Source organism: Oncorhynchus clarkii, chromosome 2 (genome assembly GCF_045791955.1).
Source record: "Oncorhynchus clarkii lewisi isolate Uvic-CL-2024 chromosome 2, UVic_Ocla_1.0, whole genome shotgun sequence".
Classification (NCBI taxonomy): Eukaryota; Metazoa; Chordata; class Actinopteri; order Salmoniformes; family Salmonidae; genus Oncorhynchus; species Oncorhynchus clarkii.
Window position 1 is genome coordinate 81,504,362 of NC_092148.1, and position 17,926 is coordinate 81,522,287.

Consider the following 17,926-nt stretch of genomic DNA (forward strand, 5'->3'; position numbering starts at 1 on the left):
TTTCACCTTTATTTAACCAGGTAGGCAAGTTGAGAACAAGTTCTCATTTACAATTGCGACCTGGCCAAGATAAAGCAAAGCAGTTCGACACATACAACAACGCAGAGTTACACATGGAGTAAAACAAACATACAGTCAATAATACAGTATAAACAAGTCTATATACAATGTGAGCAAGTGAGGTGAGATAAGGGAGGTAAAGGCAAAAAAAGGCCATGTTGGCGAAGTAAATACAATATAGCAAGTAAAACACTGGAATGGTTGATTTGCAGTGGAAGAATGTGGAAAGTAGCGAGAAATAATGGGGTGCAAAGGAGCAAAATAAATACAGTAGGGGGAGAGGTAGTTTGGGCTAAATTATAAATGGGCTATGTACAGGTGCAGTAATCTGTGAGCTGCTCTGACATCTGGTGCTTAAAGCTAGTGAGGGAGATAAGTGTTTCCAGTTTCAGAGATTTTTGTAGTTTGTTCCAGTCATTGGCAGCAGAGAACTGGAAGGAGAGGCGGCCAAAGGAAGAATTGGTTTTGGGGGTGACCATAGAGACCTGCTGGAGCGCGTGCTACAGGTGGGTGCTGCTGTGGTGACCAGCGAGCTGAGATAAGGGGGGACTTTACCTAGCAGCTTGACCTGTGTGCATTTTCTTAGTGGAGAGGCACACACCATGGTGGACATATTTTTTATGCTTAACTTTCAAATGATGCCTTGCTACTTTTATAACAACGGTGGTAACACGCATGCCTTTAATGAACATGATTTCTATAGAGGCTGTGCAGAGTTTAGGTGCTGGCTGCTAGCTTGTTCAGACTTTGATGAAAACACATCCTTTCTGTGCACCTAGCGGGTAGCAAAAAGGTCTAGGCTTTTGTTAGGGATTTTTTTAAATCCGTGATGCTTATAGGATTTTTTGGTGCTCTGCTTGGGAAAATGTGAACTTATTGACAGAATTTTTTTATATATATATATATTACCTCATGAGCATTTCAAACAGTATCCCAACAGTGCTTGTTTGTCTTTTGTTCAGCTCAAAACGGAGCGCAATCCCTGCATGAAATGTTTCAACCCAGTGTTTCTCTTATAGAGGCACTTTGGACATGTAGACCCACATCTGAAAGGTCCCAGTCTAGAAAGGAATCCGAGCGACTGCATGGCTTTGAGACAGAGGCTGGCGTGTCTAGTCATTCACTCTGGAGAATTAGCACCAGGACCATTTGCATCAAGTGTTAATGGGATCCTCAGTGTTGCTGTATTGGAGTGACTAGAATTGATTCCCTAATAAGATGGAGTTTTTTCAGAGTGGCTTATGCTACTACGAGGCACCACTTTGGTTGCTCCCCCTCACAAGGTCCCCATTATCTGCCAGTGTTGTTGCTGTTCATCCTCTGAGTGTTCTTAGAAACAAATGCTATGCAAATTTCATTTGGAATTTTTGACTAAAGCCAAAACAAAAATTTGCTTCCATTTTTACGTATTGTCAAAAGTTGTATTGTAAGTACATTGATCTGTGAATATTTTTGTGAGGTTTGTATTTTCACTACCATATCTTACTGGATTGTAAAGGGTGATGCAAGCACAAATAGAAAATGTTTGTTTTTCTTTTCTTGGTCCCACAAAGTTTGGATGTTGGAATGTTGTGAAAAAGGTGTGCTATTGAATCTAGTTGTTAATAATGTTTAATAATTATTTGATATGTGCATTTTGCTAATGTAAAAAAAAAAAAATGTAAATATTTTATCTGAATCCCACGTTTTGAAAACATTTTCTAGAAATCTTGTACAGAAATAGAGAGTAGTCATTTGTGTACAGTTTGGTTTATAGATTGTATGTTGTCAATAATTTATGTGAAATATCATGAGACTGAGAATAAATCTGGTCACGATACTGTACTTTTCATTTTTTTGTATTCAGAGAAATCCTCTAAATCAGTGTAAGTTATTTTAAATGCAAAAAGTTTTATTTGATCTCGTGGTTTTAAATATTGTTCAGCAATGTTCAGTGTGTTAAGCCCAGTTCCATTGTCTCAACTCTGTCTCAATTGTATGTTATTATTTAGGCTACCTATGTAATTTTCTGTTATTATTTAGGCTACCTATGTGACTGGTATGTCCTCCGGTCTATACCCCATATACCTGCCATCTGTACAGTAGAAGTGTGTACAACCAGAATGGAGGGCCACAGTGACTGCACCTTTTCATTGTCTGTTTTAAGACAGTGGAAGACCATGCGTTCTTTCATACTGACCTGTCTTTTGTATTAGAACAGCAGTGACACCTCATCTATCATCGTCTACTTTTTGTAGTAGAAATATAATGAATCCTATTGACATTCAGTAATGATTTCTTAAGTGTTATTGTGTTTTTTTTTACCATTGTCAAGAAAGCAGAAGTTGTTATTTACATTTTCTAGTTTTATTTGGAAAAAAATACTCTCAAAATACAAACATTTAAACAAAGCATACAAATAATATATGTATTTTTAAGTTATACATTGAACGTAGATTAAAGACATTGCATCTGGATTGTAAGAGCCTGGCCTTTTCACAATAGCATTGTAATCGGATATAATCCTCTTGGTATAAAAATGCTCCTTACAAAATATGGTACAAAGAGTAAAACCTGCAAAAATATGTCAAATTTGCTTAATAAGTACTGAAATATCTACCTCAACCAATATGACCCCCTACATTTAACATATAGGAGAATTGGTTATATCACAGACAAATTAAAGAATGCATGGGTCTCATTTGGGTAATAATGTCTATATACAATATATGTGACAATATACAGTATGTGTTTAAACTTTATATAAGCATAATGTATGTGTTATGCACAACTAAGACACTGTAATCTCTTCATCCTCTGATTCTGAGAAGTCGGAGTGCTTGCTGGAGTTGCAAGGCGAAGAGAGGTGCGACTCCACACTGTTCAAAAGTTCGCGCTCTGATGGCGAGCGGCAGAAGGCTGAGCGCGGGCTGTCCCGCCTGAACGCATCCACCTCCTCCTCACAGGACTTCTTCCCGACGTCACTGAGGTCCGGGTGGGGGTTCATTTTAGTTGGAAGGGTTTGTTCCCGGCAACCTCCGGACGACAACAACTCCCTCTCTTTGGAATTGCGCCATTTCATTCTTCGGTTTTGGAACCATATTTTCACCTTGAAAAATACATTAAATATTATTAGGCTATCTAATAGGCCTAATGGTTGATTCTAATAACAATAGTATAACATACCAGTAATAATCCCAAAATAGGCCTAGCCTATATTAAGATTATGTTTTGTATTGATGTGGGCCTAAATTACTTTTACATTTTTACCTGTGAGTCTTTTAGCCCAAGTTTTGCAGCCAGCTTCTTTCTGTCTGGTTTGCTGATGTATTTCTGTTTCTGAAACATTTTCTCCAGGGCTTTGCGCTGGACATCAGAGAACACTGCCCGTCGGAGCATCCCTCTCCTGGGCTTTCCTCTTGCAGCCAGCGGCCATGAAAAGGTACCAGGGATAGGAACCACTGAAGACGATGCTAAAATATTTTTCAAAACAACATACCATTAGCATTGCATCATGTCAGTCAAGAAAATGCGCACACGGGCTAAGTGAATGTGAAAGTAGACTAGCCTGGCCTTTTCTTCAGCGAGTGGGTGGAGGGGTTAAAGGTGCATATGAGATAATTATTTCGTAGTTTAAACCAAAGTCTCTCTTTAAGATCCGAAATGCAGTCCGTTTGAGTGAATTGGCACGAAGCAGCTAATTAGCACATTGCTTGGTCCCTTATAGCATTGGTATGGTAAAAAGGCAGAGTATCCCTTTTGAAAGGCCCAATGAAAGATAGAGTAGCTAATGAAGCGTGAACGGTAATTGTGTAGTAATGAACTAACTGAAAAAAGGCTTAGGACAGGCCGCTAAAGCCATATATTACTGCAACAAAAGAGATCTACACTTTCAAACTAATCACAACTGTCTGCATGCCAAGATCATTTGGAGAATACTGATGGCTGGGCCCTATTTTTGCCACACATCCTTTTCATTAAATACAAAAAGCTATGAGGCTAAAGTTGTTTTGTTGCTCTCAAAATAAGCTGTCTCTAAATCCAGATCTGCACCTTATCCATTTTAGATTATTTTAATCGTCTTTATTGTTGGCTATTCGAAAGCCAATTTATGTGTGAATTCACTATAACTTCGGGAAAAAAATAAACCTATATTCTTAATCTTGAAATATACTGTATAACAGAGAGCACTGTAGCATTAGACCGGCCCATAGCCTATCATTAGATTTTACTTGCACGACTCCAGGCTACTGTGCTATCTACAGTGCCTTGAAAAAGTATTCATCCCCTTGGCGTTTTTCCTATTTTGTTGCATTAAAACCTGTAATTTAAATAGATTTTTTTTATTTGGATTTCATTTAATGGACATACACAAAATAGTCCAAATTAGTGAAGTGAAATTACAAAAATTACTTGTTAAAAAAAATATATAAAAAATAAAAAACAGAAAAGTGGTGAGTGCATATGTATTCATCACCTTTGCTATGAAGCTCCTAAATAAGATCTGGTGCACCTAATTACCTTCAGAAGTCACATAATTAGTTAAATAAAGTTCACCTGTGTGCAATCTAAGTGTCACATGACCTGTCACATGATCTACGTATATATACACACCTGTTCTGAAAGGCCCTAGAGTCTGCAACACCACTAAGCAAGGGCTACCACCAAGCAAGCGGCACCATGAAGACCAAGGAGCTCTCCAAACAGGTCAGGGACAAAGTTGTGGAGAAGTCCAGATCAGGGTTGCGTTATAAAAAAATATCAGAAACGTTGAACATCCCACGGAGCATCATTAAATCCATTATTAAAAAATGGAAAGAATATGACACCACAACAAACCTGCCAAGAGAGGGCCACCCACCAAACCTCACAGACCAGGCAAGGAGGGCATTAATCAGAGAGGCAACAAAGAGACCAAAGATAACCTTGAAGGAGCTGCAAAGCTCCACAGCGGAGATTGGAGTATCTGTCCATAGGACCACTTTAATCCATACACTCCACAGAGCTGAGCTTTATGGAAGAGTGGCCAGAAAAAGTCATTGCTTAAAGAAAAAAATATGCAAACACGTTTGGTGTTCGGTAAAAGGCATGTGGGAGACTCCCCAAACATATGGAAGAAGGTACTCTGGTCAGATGATAATAAAATTGAGCTTTTTGGCCATCAAGGAAAACGCTATGTCTTGTGCAAACCCAACACCTCTCACCACCCCGAGAAAATCATCCCCAAAGTGAAGCATGGGGGTGGCAGCATCATGCTGTGGGGATATTTTTCATCGGCAGGGACTGGGAAACTGGTCAGAATTGAAGGAATGATGGATGGCGTTAAATACAGGGAAATTCTTGAGGGAAACCTGTTTCAGTCTTCCAGAGATTTGAGACTGGGGTGGAGGTTCACCTTCCAGCAGGACAATGACCCTAAGCATACTGCTAAAGCAACATTTGAATGGTTTAAGGGGAAACATTTAAATGTCTTGGAATGGCCTAGTCAAAGCCCAGACCTCAATCCAATTGAGAATCTGTGGTATGACTTAAAAATTGCTGTACACCAGCAGAACCCATCCAACTTGAAGGAGCTGGAGCAGTGTTGCCTTGAAGAATGGGCAAAAATCCCAGTGGCTAGATGTGCCAAGCTTATAGAGACATACCCCAAGAGACTTGCAGCTGTAATTGCTGCAAAAGGTCTTATTTCTTGTTTGTTTCACAGAAAAAGTGTATTCAAAGTGGTAGGCGTGTTGTGTAAATCAAATGATACAAACCCCCAAAAAATCTATTTTAATTCCAGGTTGTAAGGCAACAAAATAGGAAAAATGCCACTGGGGTGAATACTTTCGCAAGCCACTGTATTGTTAGCTAACTTTAGATTTTTCACATCAGCACGATCCATAAACATGCATAACCCTCTATGTGGTCTTGTGAGAATATTGAAATAATGAATAGCCCCTAATGGGGAATTAGTCCATGACTGGTAAATGCCTATCAGCAGAATGTGTGTGGCTGCCGGAGGGAGCTGACCAATTAGTCATGGTGCTGAAAGCTTTGTGAGTTATCAGTAACTAAGTGCACTGGCTCGGTGGGAAAGAGAAGCAATGAAGAGACGCAAGCAGCTTCCTTGTGAGAGGGGATCCGCCTCAAATTTAGACCATGACAATTGCGGCTAATTTGTAGATTAGGGGAACCGGTGCAAAATGTCAGCAGTTCCTGCCTCTGCTAAATAGGGCATCAAATTGGCGAGACTGATTCCACGATGTTCTTCGGCTTCCAACCTCTGAACTAACGGTTGTATTTCCTCTAGATTCAACTAGCCAATGGCAGATTGTTTTAAGGCACAACGACATCAGCTGAATACATGGAGCATGACATCGGATTATTAAGTGGATTTACCTGGAAAATAGGATGCTCTGAGGAAGGGGTGAAACGATCCGTCAAAATATGGCACAGGGAAGGTTTTCCCGTGCATGGCATGATGCATTGAAGGTGTACACGATGCTGTGATTCAAAATGAAAGAAAACATTGAATTAAATTACTAATTTCGTTTTGTCAAATCATATAGGCCTAAAATGTTGTGATACTGCCCTCATAATCTCGATCCATGCATTACACAAATTCACATCCCTGCGTAACAGGTGTCCTGTTTGTAAATGCTAAATAATGAAGTTTACATTAGCCTATACATTCCCAATAATCTTACCGTTTCTCGTTTCTGGTGCTAGGATGGCATTAACTCCAAACTTCAGATAGTTAGGGTCGTTGTTGATGGAGAGTGGGTTCTGAGGAGAGCCCGTTCTTGTCTGTGCTGAAGTGGTGATGACAGCTTGGTCAGTGTGGTGACTGCAGGTCAGCGTGGTGGCTCCTGATCCCGGGGGAGACACGCTGGGTAACGGAATCGTCCGGTGCAAGTAGCTCACTGGCCGGCTGATCCGCAACAGGTCCTCCACCAAAAAGCTTGAGTGGGCGGCGAACGCTGAATGCAAGGACTGGGGCAGAGAGTGAGCTGCCGGCGGTCGAAGTAGTCTGGGGTACATATCGGGAGCCGCAAGTGCACTAGGGAACATCATTGCTCCTTTTGGGTGGATAAGGAAAAGTAATTGTAAAGAGCCCTTTCTCACTGAATGAGTTTCCGTGGCCTATAGGATCCAAGTGGAAAGACTCACAGTTCTCTTCTGACCATTCCATTTAGAAGAAGCTTTTTATAGTGGACCGTTAGCAAAGCCTTTTCGAAACTGACAGTCAAACAATGAAGTTCAACAAAGTTCTCGACGTGAGTTTCTTTCAGGGGAAATTCAGTGCATGCTGATTGGTTCGAAGAAGCAATTTATGATTGGATTAGACTTCATAAGCAAGCGCTAGACAATGTCCTTTTAACAAAGAAAGTGTAGTCATCAATTTTGCACACTGACCACTTTTTGGTATAGTTTTCACTGTGATAACGGTGGCAGCACACAGAGACTAATTAAAGGCTATTTTAAAGGACTCCACAACGTTTGTCTGTGAATAGAGGGTTTATTAAAAAAGTGTATTTTAAATGAATTTGAGCATATAACAGCATAATGTCGTTAGTTTCGGGCTTGTGGGAGGAACTTTGAGAATATGTATGGTGATTGCCTCATTTCTATTAGGATGCAATGCCATAATTGTAATTATTTGTAAATATTATCCGCATTCACTTGTATTCAAAATAATGTTGTAATTAGGCTATTGTTGTTATTATTATTGTTATTATTATTATTATTAGGCTTATTGTTTTGTATGACCATTTTCCCTCGTAGCTCATTGAAACAGAGTTTAAAAAAACATTGTAGCATAGCCTATTGGGTAGGATATTATGAGCACAATATGTCGTCTGTACCAGTATGTTTTTCTCTGCGAAAATCAGACTATCAGAATATTTAACTGGTGTGTTAAAAACGGTGAATCTGAGAGATCCCATTTCATGTCGCTGGTGCCTCTGAAAATAATGTGCAGCTCTGGCCATTGCGCTCTTATCCTCTTATCCATGAAGTAACTGTCACCCTCTCAGCTGTTTGTTCTTTCTTACCCTGACACAAATCTTTCTAAAAAATCGTATTATTCAGTTTGATTTCAATGGGCGGTTAGAGTCTCATTCTTTAAGTGCATTTGTGCTGTAAGACACCAATAGATAAAACGGTTTTGAATTTAATGACTACATTTATTCAAAATAACTGTTGTGTGTCAGTGTGTGCCTTGGAAATGTGTGTCCTATTTCTTGAAAGACCAAAACAGGGCAGAAAAATCATCAATGAGCCTACTTACAATTAGATGCCTAATGTATTTTAACAGTCACTATAATGCTATTTAGCCTAAGGTTTGAGAATGAACCATGTGACTTTAAGACATTTCATTAAAAAAATGAATGATAGGCCAAGTTATGTAGGTCTAATAATAAAACATAAATAAACCTGGTGGTATGACAGCTATAGTTCACATTGATGTCATTAAATTAGTATTATTATTATTATCACCATTTTAAGAGTTAAAAGTTTAGGGCATGATCTTTTGTTAACGCTTTATTTTAAGGTTCCGTAACAAACCATTTAAAATGCATTTATAAAGTGTGTGTTGACTATTTATGAATCATTACTCCAACATTTATAAATCCTTTATTAATCATCAGTAAAGTATTTTTGCAGTCCCCAATCCAAAGTTAACGCTATTTATACTTGATAAATACTTTATAAATATTTTTAGGGATCAATGAAATTTCTCAACAAAATATGGGCATGCCATTTGTAGACATTTCAGTAGTACCTGATAAAAAAATAAGCACACATCACAGGATTGAAATATATATACATAGGCCTATGTCAATGTGAATAACTAGCTTACTAACATTTACAAATGTGATAGTAAGGGTTAATAAATGGCGAACAAACTGTTTGTCAATGCCTTATAAATGGTTTATTATGGACCCTTAAAATAGTGTTACCGATTTTTTTAGATTTTTTTTTTTTTACAAGCTCCATAAGTTTTTTCCACTGTATCTGCCATTTAAACCGTAGAAGCATTGTTTAGAGGGCTAAGTCAGACCCATGCAGCGCTACACATGGGTTCATTTTATTGTAGCCTAGTAGGCAGGCCTATGTCAAAGCGAAAACTTTTAGGATAGGTTGCAAACCGCAGGAGGAAAATGATAACCGCCCATTGATGAAATAGATTATAAAACAGGGGGGAAAGTTAACAAAAGAGTTTCTTTGAGGAAGATTCTATTTCGAAGTTCTTTTCTGTGATCGTCTAGGAGAGGTGAATCCTGAGGCCTGTTGGCTAAGACCTGTGACTAATGGCGTTTGACCGCTGCTCTCTCTGTTTTGTTCTCCTAACCATTCATTTTAAAGTGGTTACCTTCACATTTCTTTCTGGAGAGTCAACACTTCTGCTTTGAAAGTGCGGGGAAGGTAGGCCCGCGTGTGTCCTAAGTGATGGTACAGAAGGCAAATCTCCATGAAATTATGCGCCAGGCGCTTCCCATGAAAATAGATGCATGGTAACCATGTCCATTACTAACGCAAAAATTAATTGTCATATTTTTTGTATATATTTTACAAATGATCTAATATTAGTAGGCTCCAATTAGCCATCTGATTGATCCATCAGTCTTGCATGTTACCCATGCATGGCCGAGTCAGTTTATTTAGGCTATTTATAGGTGAATCCCATTTGGGCTGTGGATATTTTATGCAAAAGAGCCCTGGCAGTAAAGACATCGTTAGCAAAACTTCCACATAAACACAAATTAATCCTACTCAATCTTTTCAGACCATAGAGCAATGTATTTATTAGGACAGAGCAGAGTCTACACTGTAGGCCTACGTTTGTGGTGTGAGGTTCATGGTGTGTGACGGTTATATATCAAGTTTTAATGCTATAGCCTCTATTCATCGTGCCTTGTCTAGCAATTTTCAGATGGTGTCAGTATTTAGGCCTTTTACCTGTTATAGGCAAAATATTGAAATAATATATTGAAATGTCCATAGGCTGAGGAGACTAATTACTGTAACATTCTTGAATTAAACAAATTATGCGTATAAACACTCCTTAAGAGAAGAGGGTCATTTGACAAATGACATGTTTTGTATATATATAAGCCACTTAGCTTAAACAGTTAATGTCTGAGTAAACAGACAAGTAATTACGTAACCGTGAAATCATTACATTTTTAGATAAATGTATTGATCATTAGATTTGCGTTTTATGTCCCGCCTGGGGAACCCATATTAAGACACATTAACACAGCACCCACCTTCACAGAGAAAAAACATCACTGTTAAGTTCAAAGCGTTTTATTATTTCAGGAACCTTCGAAAATCCCCCTATTGTACAAATCAAGCAGATGGTTTGCAGGAAATATAGCTTAGCCCCAGTGACCGAAACTAATTTCTACTAGCTTTCCAAGTCTGACACGATTGTTTTCTCTTTACCAAATATAGTCTAGAGAAACAGCTGGTCGGTCGCTGAATTAAACACATTTAAAACACATTTTTCAAATATTATATCCCCACCCTCACCACCCCACGCTTGTCCGTAGACACAAGAGGTGGGTGCATTGAAATGATAATGATACTGTAGATAGATACAGTAAGACTGCCGCAAAATATTTGAACCGTTTCCTAGATTCATTGTTATATATTCAGGTTAATGACGTACATTTGTGAAAATGTTGATTAATAATGTGTGGCCTTCTTTGCAACCTCGTTTTTTTTGCCTAATGTATTGTACTCTTTACCTGACTTTCTATTCAATATATTTAACTGTATTTAGTGAGCAGATACTGTAAATAGACCCATCATTAGCATTAAGATAAATTCTATTTATTTTTCTTTAAAGCAATAATAATAAGTGTTTTTATAATTTAATTGCAGACTATGACAACATTCAGAGAAATTGGCCTATAGGCCTACCAAAGCATCGTTGAAAGTTATGCTGTTAAAAAAAATAACTTTTTACTGGTTATATATAAAAGGAAATCATCAATTTCTAATTTTGTTTTTACACATGGTCTATTTATTTTACACGCTGCTTTGGAGATGGACGGTCTTTACACCTTCTATAAGCCGCCTTCTTGAGTGGTGCTCTCCCTCTTCAAGTCTGGCTCAGCAGCTGTTTCTGACTAGGATCCGGCCACTGCGGAACATTGGAGGGATTAGGAATGGCCCAAGATACAGAGGAGCTCTGACAAGCATTAAATCGATATTAACTTTGCATTAAACATAACCCCCCGTTTTCAAACGGAGAGAGGCACAAGTCCACGGACAAAGCGTTTCAGTGTGTGTTGCTCTGAATGCACCTGTTCCCCAATTTACTTGGCAGCCAATCTGTGCTAATGACGGGTTTCTATTGAGCCCCCACCAGTGTCAGTTAGTCCATCCTTTGTCTGGTCATAGATTCATAATGATGTTTTGCTTAGTTAACAGGTTAACTACTAAATATTTACCACTTAATCAATATATTGTCATAGCGTCACTTTATTGTCTGTTTGACTGCTGCATGATTACAATGATGGGAAATTGGGCATCTTACCTTGTCATGATGGCTACATTCATTTTAAGTATGAGGTGAAATCCCAACTTTTGTTTTAGTCTGTCAACATTTATCAACCAATTAAATGTTATATGCTTCCAAGGGGGAATGGAAATAAGACCTATGCTATATTCTAGCAGCATTGGTCAGGAATATGATATAGCCCAAGATAAAAATGTTGCAAAAAAATTATACTGTAACCTTTGACCTACTCTAGAGGACTGGGATGTTTTGGAACAGATGTGCCCACCTTTGTGGATAGAATTGTAATCTTACCATACGCAATATATTTGCATTTAACCAGGCAAGTCAGTTAAGAACAAATTATTATTTACAATGAAGGCGCCGCCGTATGGGACTCCCAATTATGGCCAGTTGTGATACAGCCTGGAATCGAACCAGGGTCTGTAGTGACACCTCTAGCACTGAGATGCAGTGCCTTAGACTGCTGCCCCACCCGAGAGCCCTTAAATAGTGGATACCTATGTGTCTATAAGTGCCAACTAACCATTTATTTTGTTCCTTTGGTAACACTTTTTTGGGATAATCCCAAGTAGATGGTTTGTAGTTGTTCAGTATCTGTTCAATAACTGTCAACAACAACTATCCACTAACCCTAGCCCTAACCTTAACCCTTATCCTCTCTGAAATTAACCCTAACCCTAACCTTAACCTTTACCCTTATTCTTAACCTTAACCGTAACCTTAACAAGCAGTTGATTATCAACAGACAGTTTGTTGATAGTATGCCCATCTACATGGGACTATCCAGAACAGGTGGGACCTGTAATTAAACTCTGTTTGGTTGTAGTATGGGACATAATGTTTAAAGCACTGAACTAAACACTCAAATGAGACAATATGAAAGAGAAGTCTTTCAACTACAGTATCATTCAACAACATATTTGCTTATTGACTAATGGTATATGATAATTATCAATCAGTTTTACTGGCTTTGCTTTTGCTCGTGGTGCATCATGGTAGTAACTGTATATGGGAAACATTTTCCTCGGTATTGTCTTTGTACCCTCCTCTTAGCTCAAATAACCGTTTCAATTCAAAACCTGGTTCTGTTCTCTCATTAAAATGGATGGCTGAAAACATTGGGTTTTTGGAAAGCACTCATAGAATGCTCATTAGTCCTAAATTGGTCATGGGAGCTCAGGGAACATCAACGTGGCAAACATATTTAATTCTCATTCTAATCTCATTGGGCCTCATAACGTTCCACCACGTTGCTGGATCTTTAGGGAGGCCTCTGCACCTGGCAGGTTGTTTAGAAAAATCTTGTAAATGCCTCTGGTTAAAATGTGCTCCACGCAAAACCCAAGCGTTGCTACAAATCCCCAAAAGGGGGAATCTTTGTGGTTGTCAACACCAGTTTAAATAAAGGTCTGGTTGCTATCAAGCGATCAATGCTGCCAGAAATGACCCCTCGGTTATGCTAACCTGGAGCATTATTCTTGTTGATCGTTATAATGGGGACACATTGGGAAAACCTACTCAATACGATGGCACACAAAAAGAGCTCTGAGTCCTTGGAGGGAATAGTCTTTTTTAAACCTGAGTGCTTGTATGGGCTGATGGGGCTGCAGTGGGAGTTTGGGCACATCGACACAATCTTTAGCTTTGTTTTAGGCCTGAGCTTGGAGAGCTGAGGAAAGCACCTTGTCGAAAGGGTTCCATTGAGTTTGGCTGATGGGTTGAGCGTGGGGGCTCTGCAGTGGCAGCGAGGGTGCTTGTGTACCAAGGAGGAGCTGGGGTTGTTCTCTGGCCACTTGAATGGGGGACGCTAGCGCCTGTTGGATGGATGGTATTGATGTGGTTTAGCCGAGTAATCGGATTGAAAGTGAGCCATGGTATTTATGTCAGTTCACATTTCGTCAAGTGCATAATATGCATGGCCGCGGCGTGGGGATTCTGTATTGAGACTTTGCCTTGCAATTCAGTGTTATAGAAAGCCAAAGCCTCATTTAATTCAAATATAATTCTCACTCAACCGTTTACCGTTTGATATATTTGCATAACAGCAAAGGCCCTTTGCCTTTTCAACGTCTGTGTGTGTCTTTTTCTGATGGTTCCCTGGCCTAGACCCCTAAGTGTAAAGTGTAATTGAAAGTGTATACTATACAGGAACAGGGTTTCTCACAGGGATAATCAAAAAGGAGGTGAGGGAGAGGTAAAATCCCAGACAATGACATGTAACTTTTCCCACTAAAGGAGCAATAATGTCAGGTTAAGACAAAGGAGAGAATGCTTTACAACAGTGTAATACGCCTGAAGATGTGTGAACTCTCACGTGATATCATTTCACAAACAATTGCTTGTTGCTGTTTCTCACACCTTATAGTTTTTAAAAACATTTTAAACAATGGTTTACTTTACAAAAACTCTTTACTTCACTTTTTTTATTTGTTAAATGTGGTTATTTTTCACAATTGCTGCTATTTTAGGTTAATAGAGTTAAGTGTTTTTGTCATTATTCAAACGGAATAAGTGTTATAAGGAAATAGGGTCAGTCCTTAATCCACATGTGTAAAAATAAAAAGGGAATTGCAACCGGAAGGAAGTGAGTCCACAACTTCACAGAATATCTTGTGATATATGTCAGTCATTCTCATTCAAAGCCACGTTGTTGAATGGCAAATAGATAAGATATGCATGTTACTAAGCAAAAAAATAAATAAAAAACAATGGCCAACATAACAGTCAAAACAAGTTTTAATTAACTTTGTTTGGTTTTTCACTCCCCACAACTAGCAATATGTCTATCTGACATTAAACAATCTATGTCAAGACTCGCAGATAGTTTCAGGATTTAAACTTCCAGTTCTGGTTCTGCTCCCTAAACCTGCTTTACTCCATTACTATGCAATTTTAAATTAGTTAGTGCATTTAGAAAATATTTTGACTGATATTTGGATATAATTTATGTGGATCTGAGCAAATATTTTACCTCAATATTCTACACCTTTATCAAATAATTATTTCAGTCAAACATTTCAGACAGACAGGCCTATCGAATGGCTGGGTTTATCTAAAGCCCTTCTCTTTTCCCTGTGTGGCAATTTGAACCCACATATCCCAAATCACATCAACAGAGAGTGATCCTGACACCATACTGTTCTCTGCCAAAATGATTGTCCTTCTGTCCCCATCACAAGAAAACCCCCTTTGAACCTGCCCCCCTCCTCTCTAGGAGTAATCCATGGCCCAGACTTAGATTTTGTTCTCTGCCCCTCCTTTTCCTTTCTAACAAGCCCAAAATGTACAGCAAATGAGAGGAAAGGCAGAAAAAATGGTGTTAATATCAGCATGTCAGACGGAAGATTAATCCTAATCTCCTTCTCTGTGTGGCAGGGAGCGGGGTTGAAAGGCATGGGGAAACAGCGGCAGGGGACTGGCAGCCCTGGATCTCCTCCTCCAATGGCATAATGCTGCCAGCCGCAGTGCCTGCTGGCTGTGAGGACTCCACGGGGCCACGGAGAGCCCCTTCCCCACCATTCTAGGCTTTCACAGGACACTTCCTGAAGAGGTGGGTGATATTGGCCCCCGTCCCCTCCCACATATGGAGAAACCTCCAATCCCAAGCTGCTCTTGTGCTGGTATCCTTGTTTTCTGAATCAAAGGTGTAATAACTTTTGATGTGGTAACCCCATTGAATATCATTGTTGTCATGACACCATGCTAGGACAGGTTCTGTGAATGAAATTAGACATCATTTTCAGTATATGCTGTTCCTTTTTGTCTAACGTTCTATGATACTCTAGAAGTAATTATTTTTAAATCAAGGGGTAAACATTAATTTAAATTACTGGAAATGTTTGAAGATATTTCAAGGTACAATTTTTTTTCCACCTGTTACCACAATCTTTTCCAAAACAGAATATACTTTACAAACATAAAGTAAATACCAACATTTACAGGACTATTCCATGCTTTGTTGACAGTCCAAGTATGACTCTGTTTCTTACATTATTTAAATATCATCATAACATAGTGGTGAATTTACCGTGCTGGTCAAATGTTATAAATAACCTCCATGCTATTGCGCATCCATCTGGGAGATAATGAAAAGTAGCATTAGGAGTAACTGAAAGAAGCAGAATACATAGATTTCATACAATGATCCTGCTGTTGTGATGAAAGGTTGGAGAACTGCTATAGAGAATACAAACAGTGGCATTGCAGGAGAGGCAGGTGGACTTCACCTGGTGGGAGTATAAAAATAATCAAATAATTGTCCCAAAGGGACTTCATGAAGTGACCAGCCTGTGAAGCCTTCAGCGGTTGTCGTGTCCAATGATGGTCAAGATTGCTGACAGAAAGACCCCAAACATTCAGCAGGACCTTTTGAACTCTGGGATGCTCTCTAAATAGGGTATCTCAGTGCCCTCTGTATTCAGCTGTCTGACAGACAGACAGTCACAGAGGAGGGTGCCCACTGGTTGAAGAGACCTGACAAGGCAAGCCCTCTGCAGTAGCCTCAGACGCCCACACTAAAAACTCTCAGCTATCAGTAAAACATCATTTTGTCTTTTTCTCATGTGCTGTATTTGTGGGAGTAAAAAACGAGTGTTGGATAAGTGTAATAAAATAATATGCTACTGAGACTCTATATACTGAGGCCTACATTTGAAGAAGCCAGCAAGCTCTGTAAAAGTCCCACAATGTGAATTTATAGTCACTTTCTGCCAGAGTGAGTGAAGCAGAGGCCTCTGAATCTGAGCTTTGTACAAAACCCACCCAAGAGTGAAGAGGCTGGACTGAGTATGTGGCATGCCCAGCTGCCTTGAAGTGGAGGGGTTTCCTTTCGGAGGCTCTCTGTCTCTCTGAATACAATGTAGGTGTTACTGCCCAGAGAGAAAATAACAAAAATAATCACTTGAGAGCTGAGATTCATTCTTGAGGGGTGTTTTTTTTTTCATTCTCACTCAGTCATGAAATCATTCATCCTTCAGATGAGGAGGAGTCCCCTTTACAAAGGGCCTGGGGCTGCCAATGCAGTCTAGTCTCATAGACTAGACGTAACATAGTAAAACCTAACCCGGGACACTCAAATTAGTATGATATGTTATGTTTGGTATGGTTACATAAAACAGACGGTTACTCGAAGCAAATCTGAAAGTAGGGCGGTTGGTTGGTTGGGGTTGGATGGTTGGGCATAAAACTCGAACGTCTAGCAACTCAAAGGTTGCTAACCCATTAACCTAACTCCTAACCTTATCCCTAACCTTAAGCACTAACCCTAACGTCAACCACCTAGCTAACGTTAGCAATAGACACCTAGCCAATGTTAACCACAACAAATTTGAATTTTTAACATATCATACATTTTACACATTTGTAACACATTGTACAAATTGCAATTTGTGACATATCACACATTGTAATTCGTAATATACAGTTGAAGACAGAAGTTTACAGGTTTGAGTCATCAAAACTAGTTTTTCAACCACTCCACTAATTTCTTGTTAACAAACTATAGTTTTGGCAAGTCGGTTAGGACATCTACTTTGTACATAACACAAGTAATTTTTCCTACAATTGTTTACAGACAGATTATTTCACCTATAATTCACTGTATCACGATTCCAGTGGGTCAGAATTTTACATACACTAAGTTGACTGTGCCTTTAAACAGCTTGGAAAATTCCAGAAAATTATGTCATGGCTTTAGAAGCTTCTGATAGGCTAATTGACATAATTTGAGTCAATTGGAGGTGTACCTGTGGATGTATTTCAAGGCCTACCTTCAAACTCAGTGCCTCATTGGAAAATCAAAAGAAATCAGCTAAGACGTCAGAATTTTTTTTTAGACCTCCACAAGTCTGGTTCATCCTTGGGAGCAATTTCCAAACACCTGAAGGTACCACGTTCATCTGTAAAAACAATAGTACGCAAGTATAAACACCATGGGATCACGGATACCGCTCAGGAAGGAGACGCGTTCTGTTTCCTAAAGATGAACGTACTTTGGTGCAAAAAGTGCAAATCAATCCCAGAACAATAGCAAAGGACCTTCTTTTTTTTAATACCTTTATTTAACTAGGCAAGTCAGTTAAGAACAAATTCTTATTTTCAATGACGGCCTAGGAACAGTGGGTTAACTGCCTGTTCAGGGGCAGCATTGTCAGCTCGGGGATATGAACTTACAACCTTTTGGTTACTAGTCCAACACTCTAACCACTAGGCTACCCTGCCGCCACCTTATGAATATGCTGAAGGAAACAGGTACAAAAGTAACTATATCCACAGTAAAACGAGTCCTATATCGACATAACCTGAAAGGCTGCTCAGCAAGGAAGAAGCCGCTGCTCCAAAATCGGCATAAAAACCACCAGACTACGGTTT

At 39.2% G+C, this 17,926-nt stretch overlaps 1 protein-coding gene across 1 annotated transcript; it reads right to left on the bottom strand.

Annotated features, from left to right (window-relative positions):
• Positions 1–2,830: 2,830 nt before the first annotated feature.
• LOC139382760 (developing brain homeobox 1b) lies at positions 2,831–7,095 on the bottom strand. The gene is made up of 4 exons (XM_071126899.1): positions 6,729–7,095; positions 6,421–6,525; positions 3,310–3,512; positions 2,831–3,148 (listed from the first exon to the last, which is right to left on the bottom strand). Exons 1-4 carry the CDS (start codon positions 7,093–7,095, stop codon positions 2,831–2,833), a joined length of 993 nt encoding a protein of 330 aa, XP_070983000.1.
• Between the last annotated feature and the right edge of the window lie 10,831 nt (positions 7,096–17,926).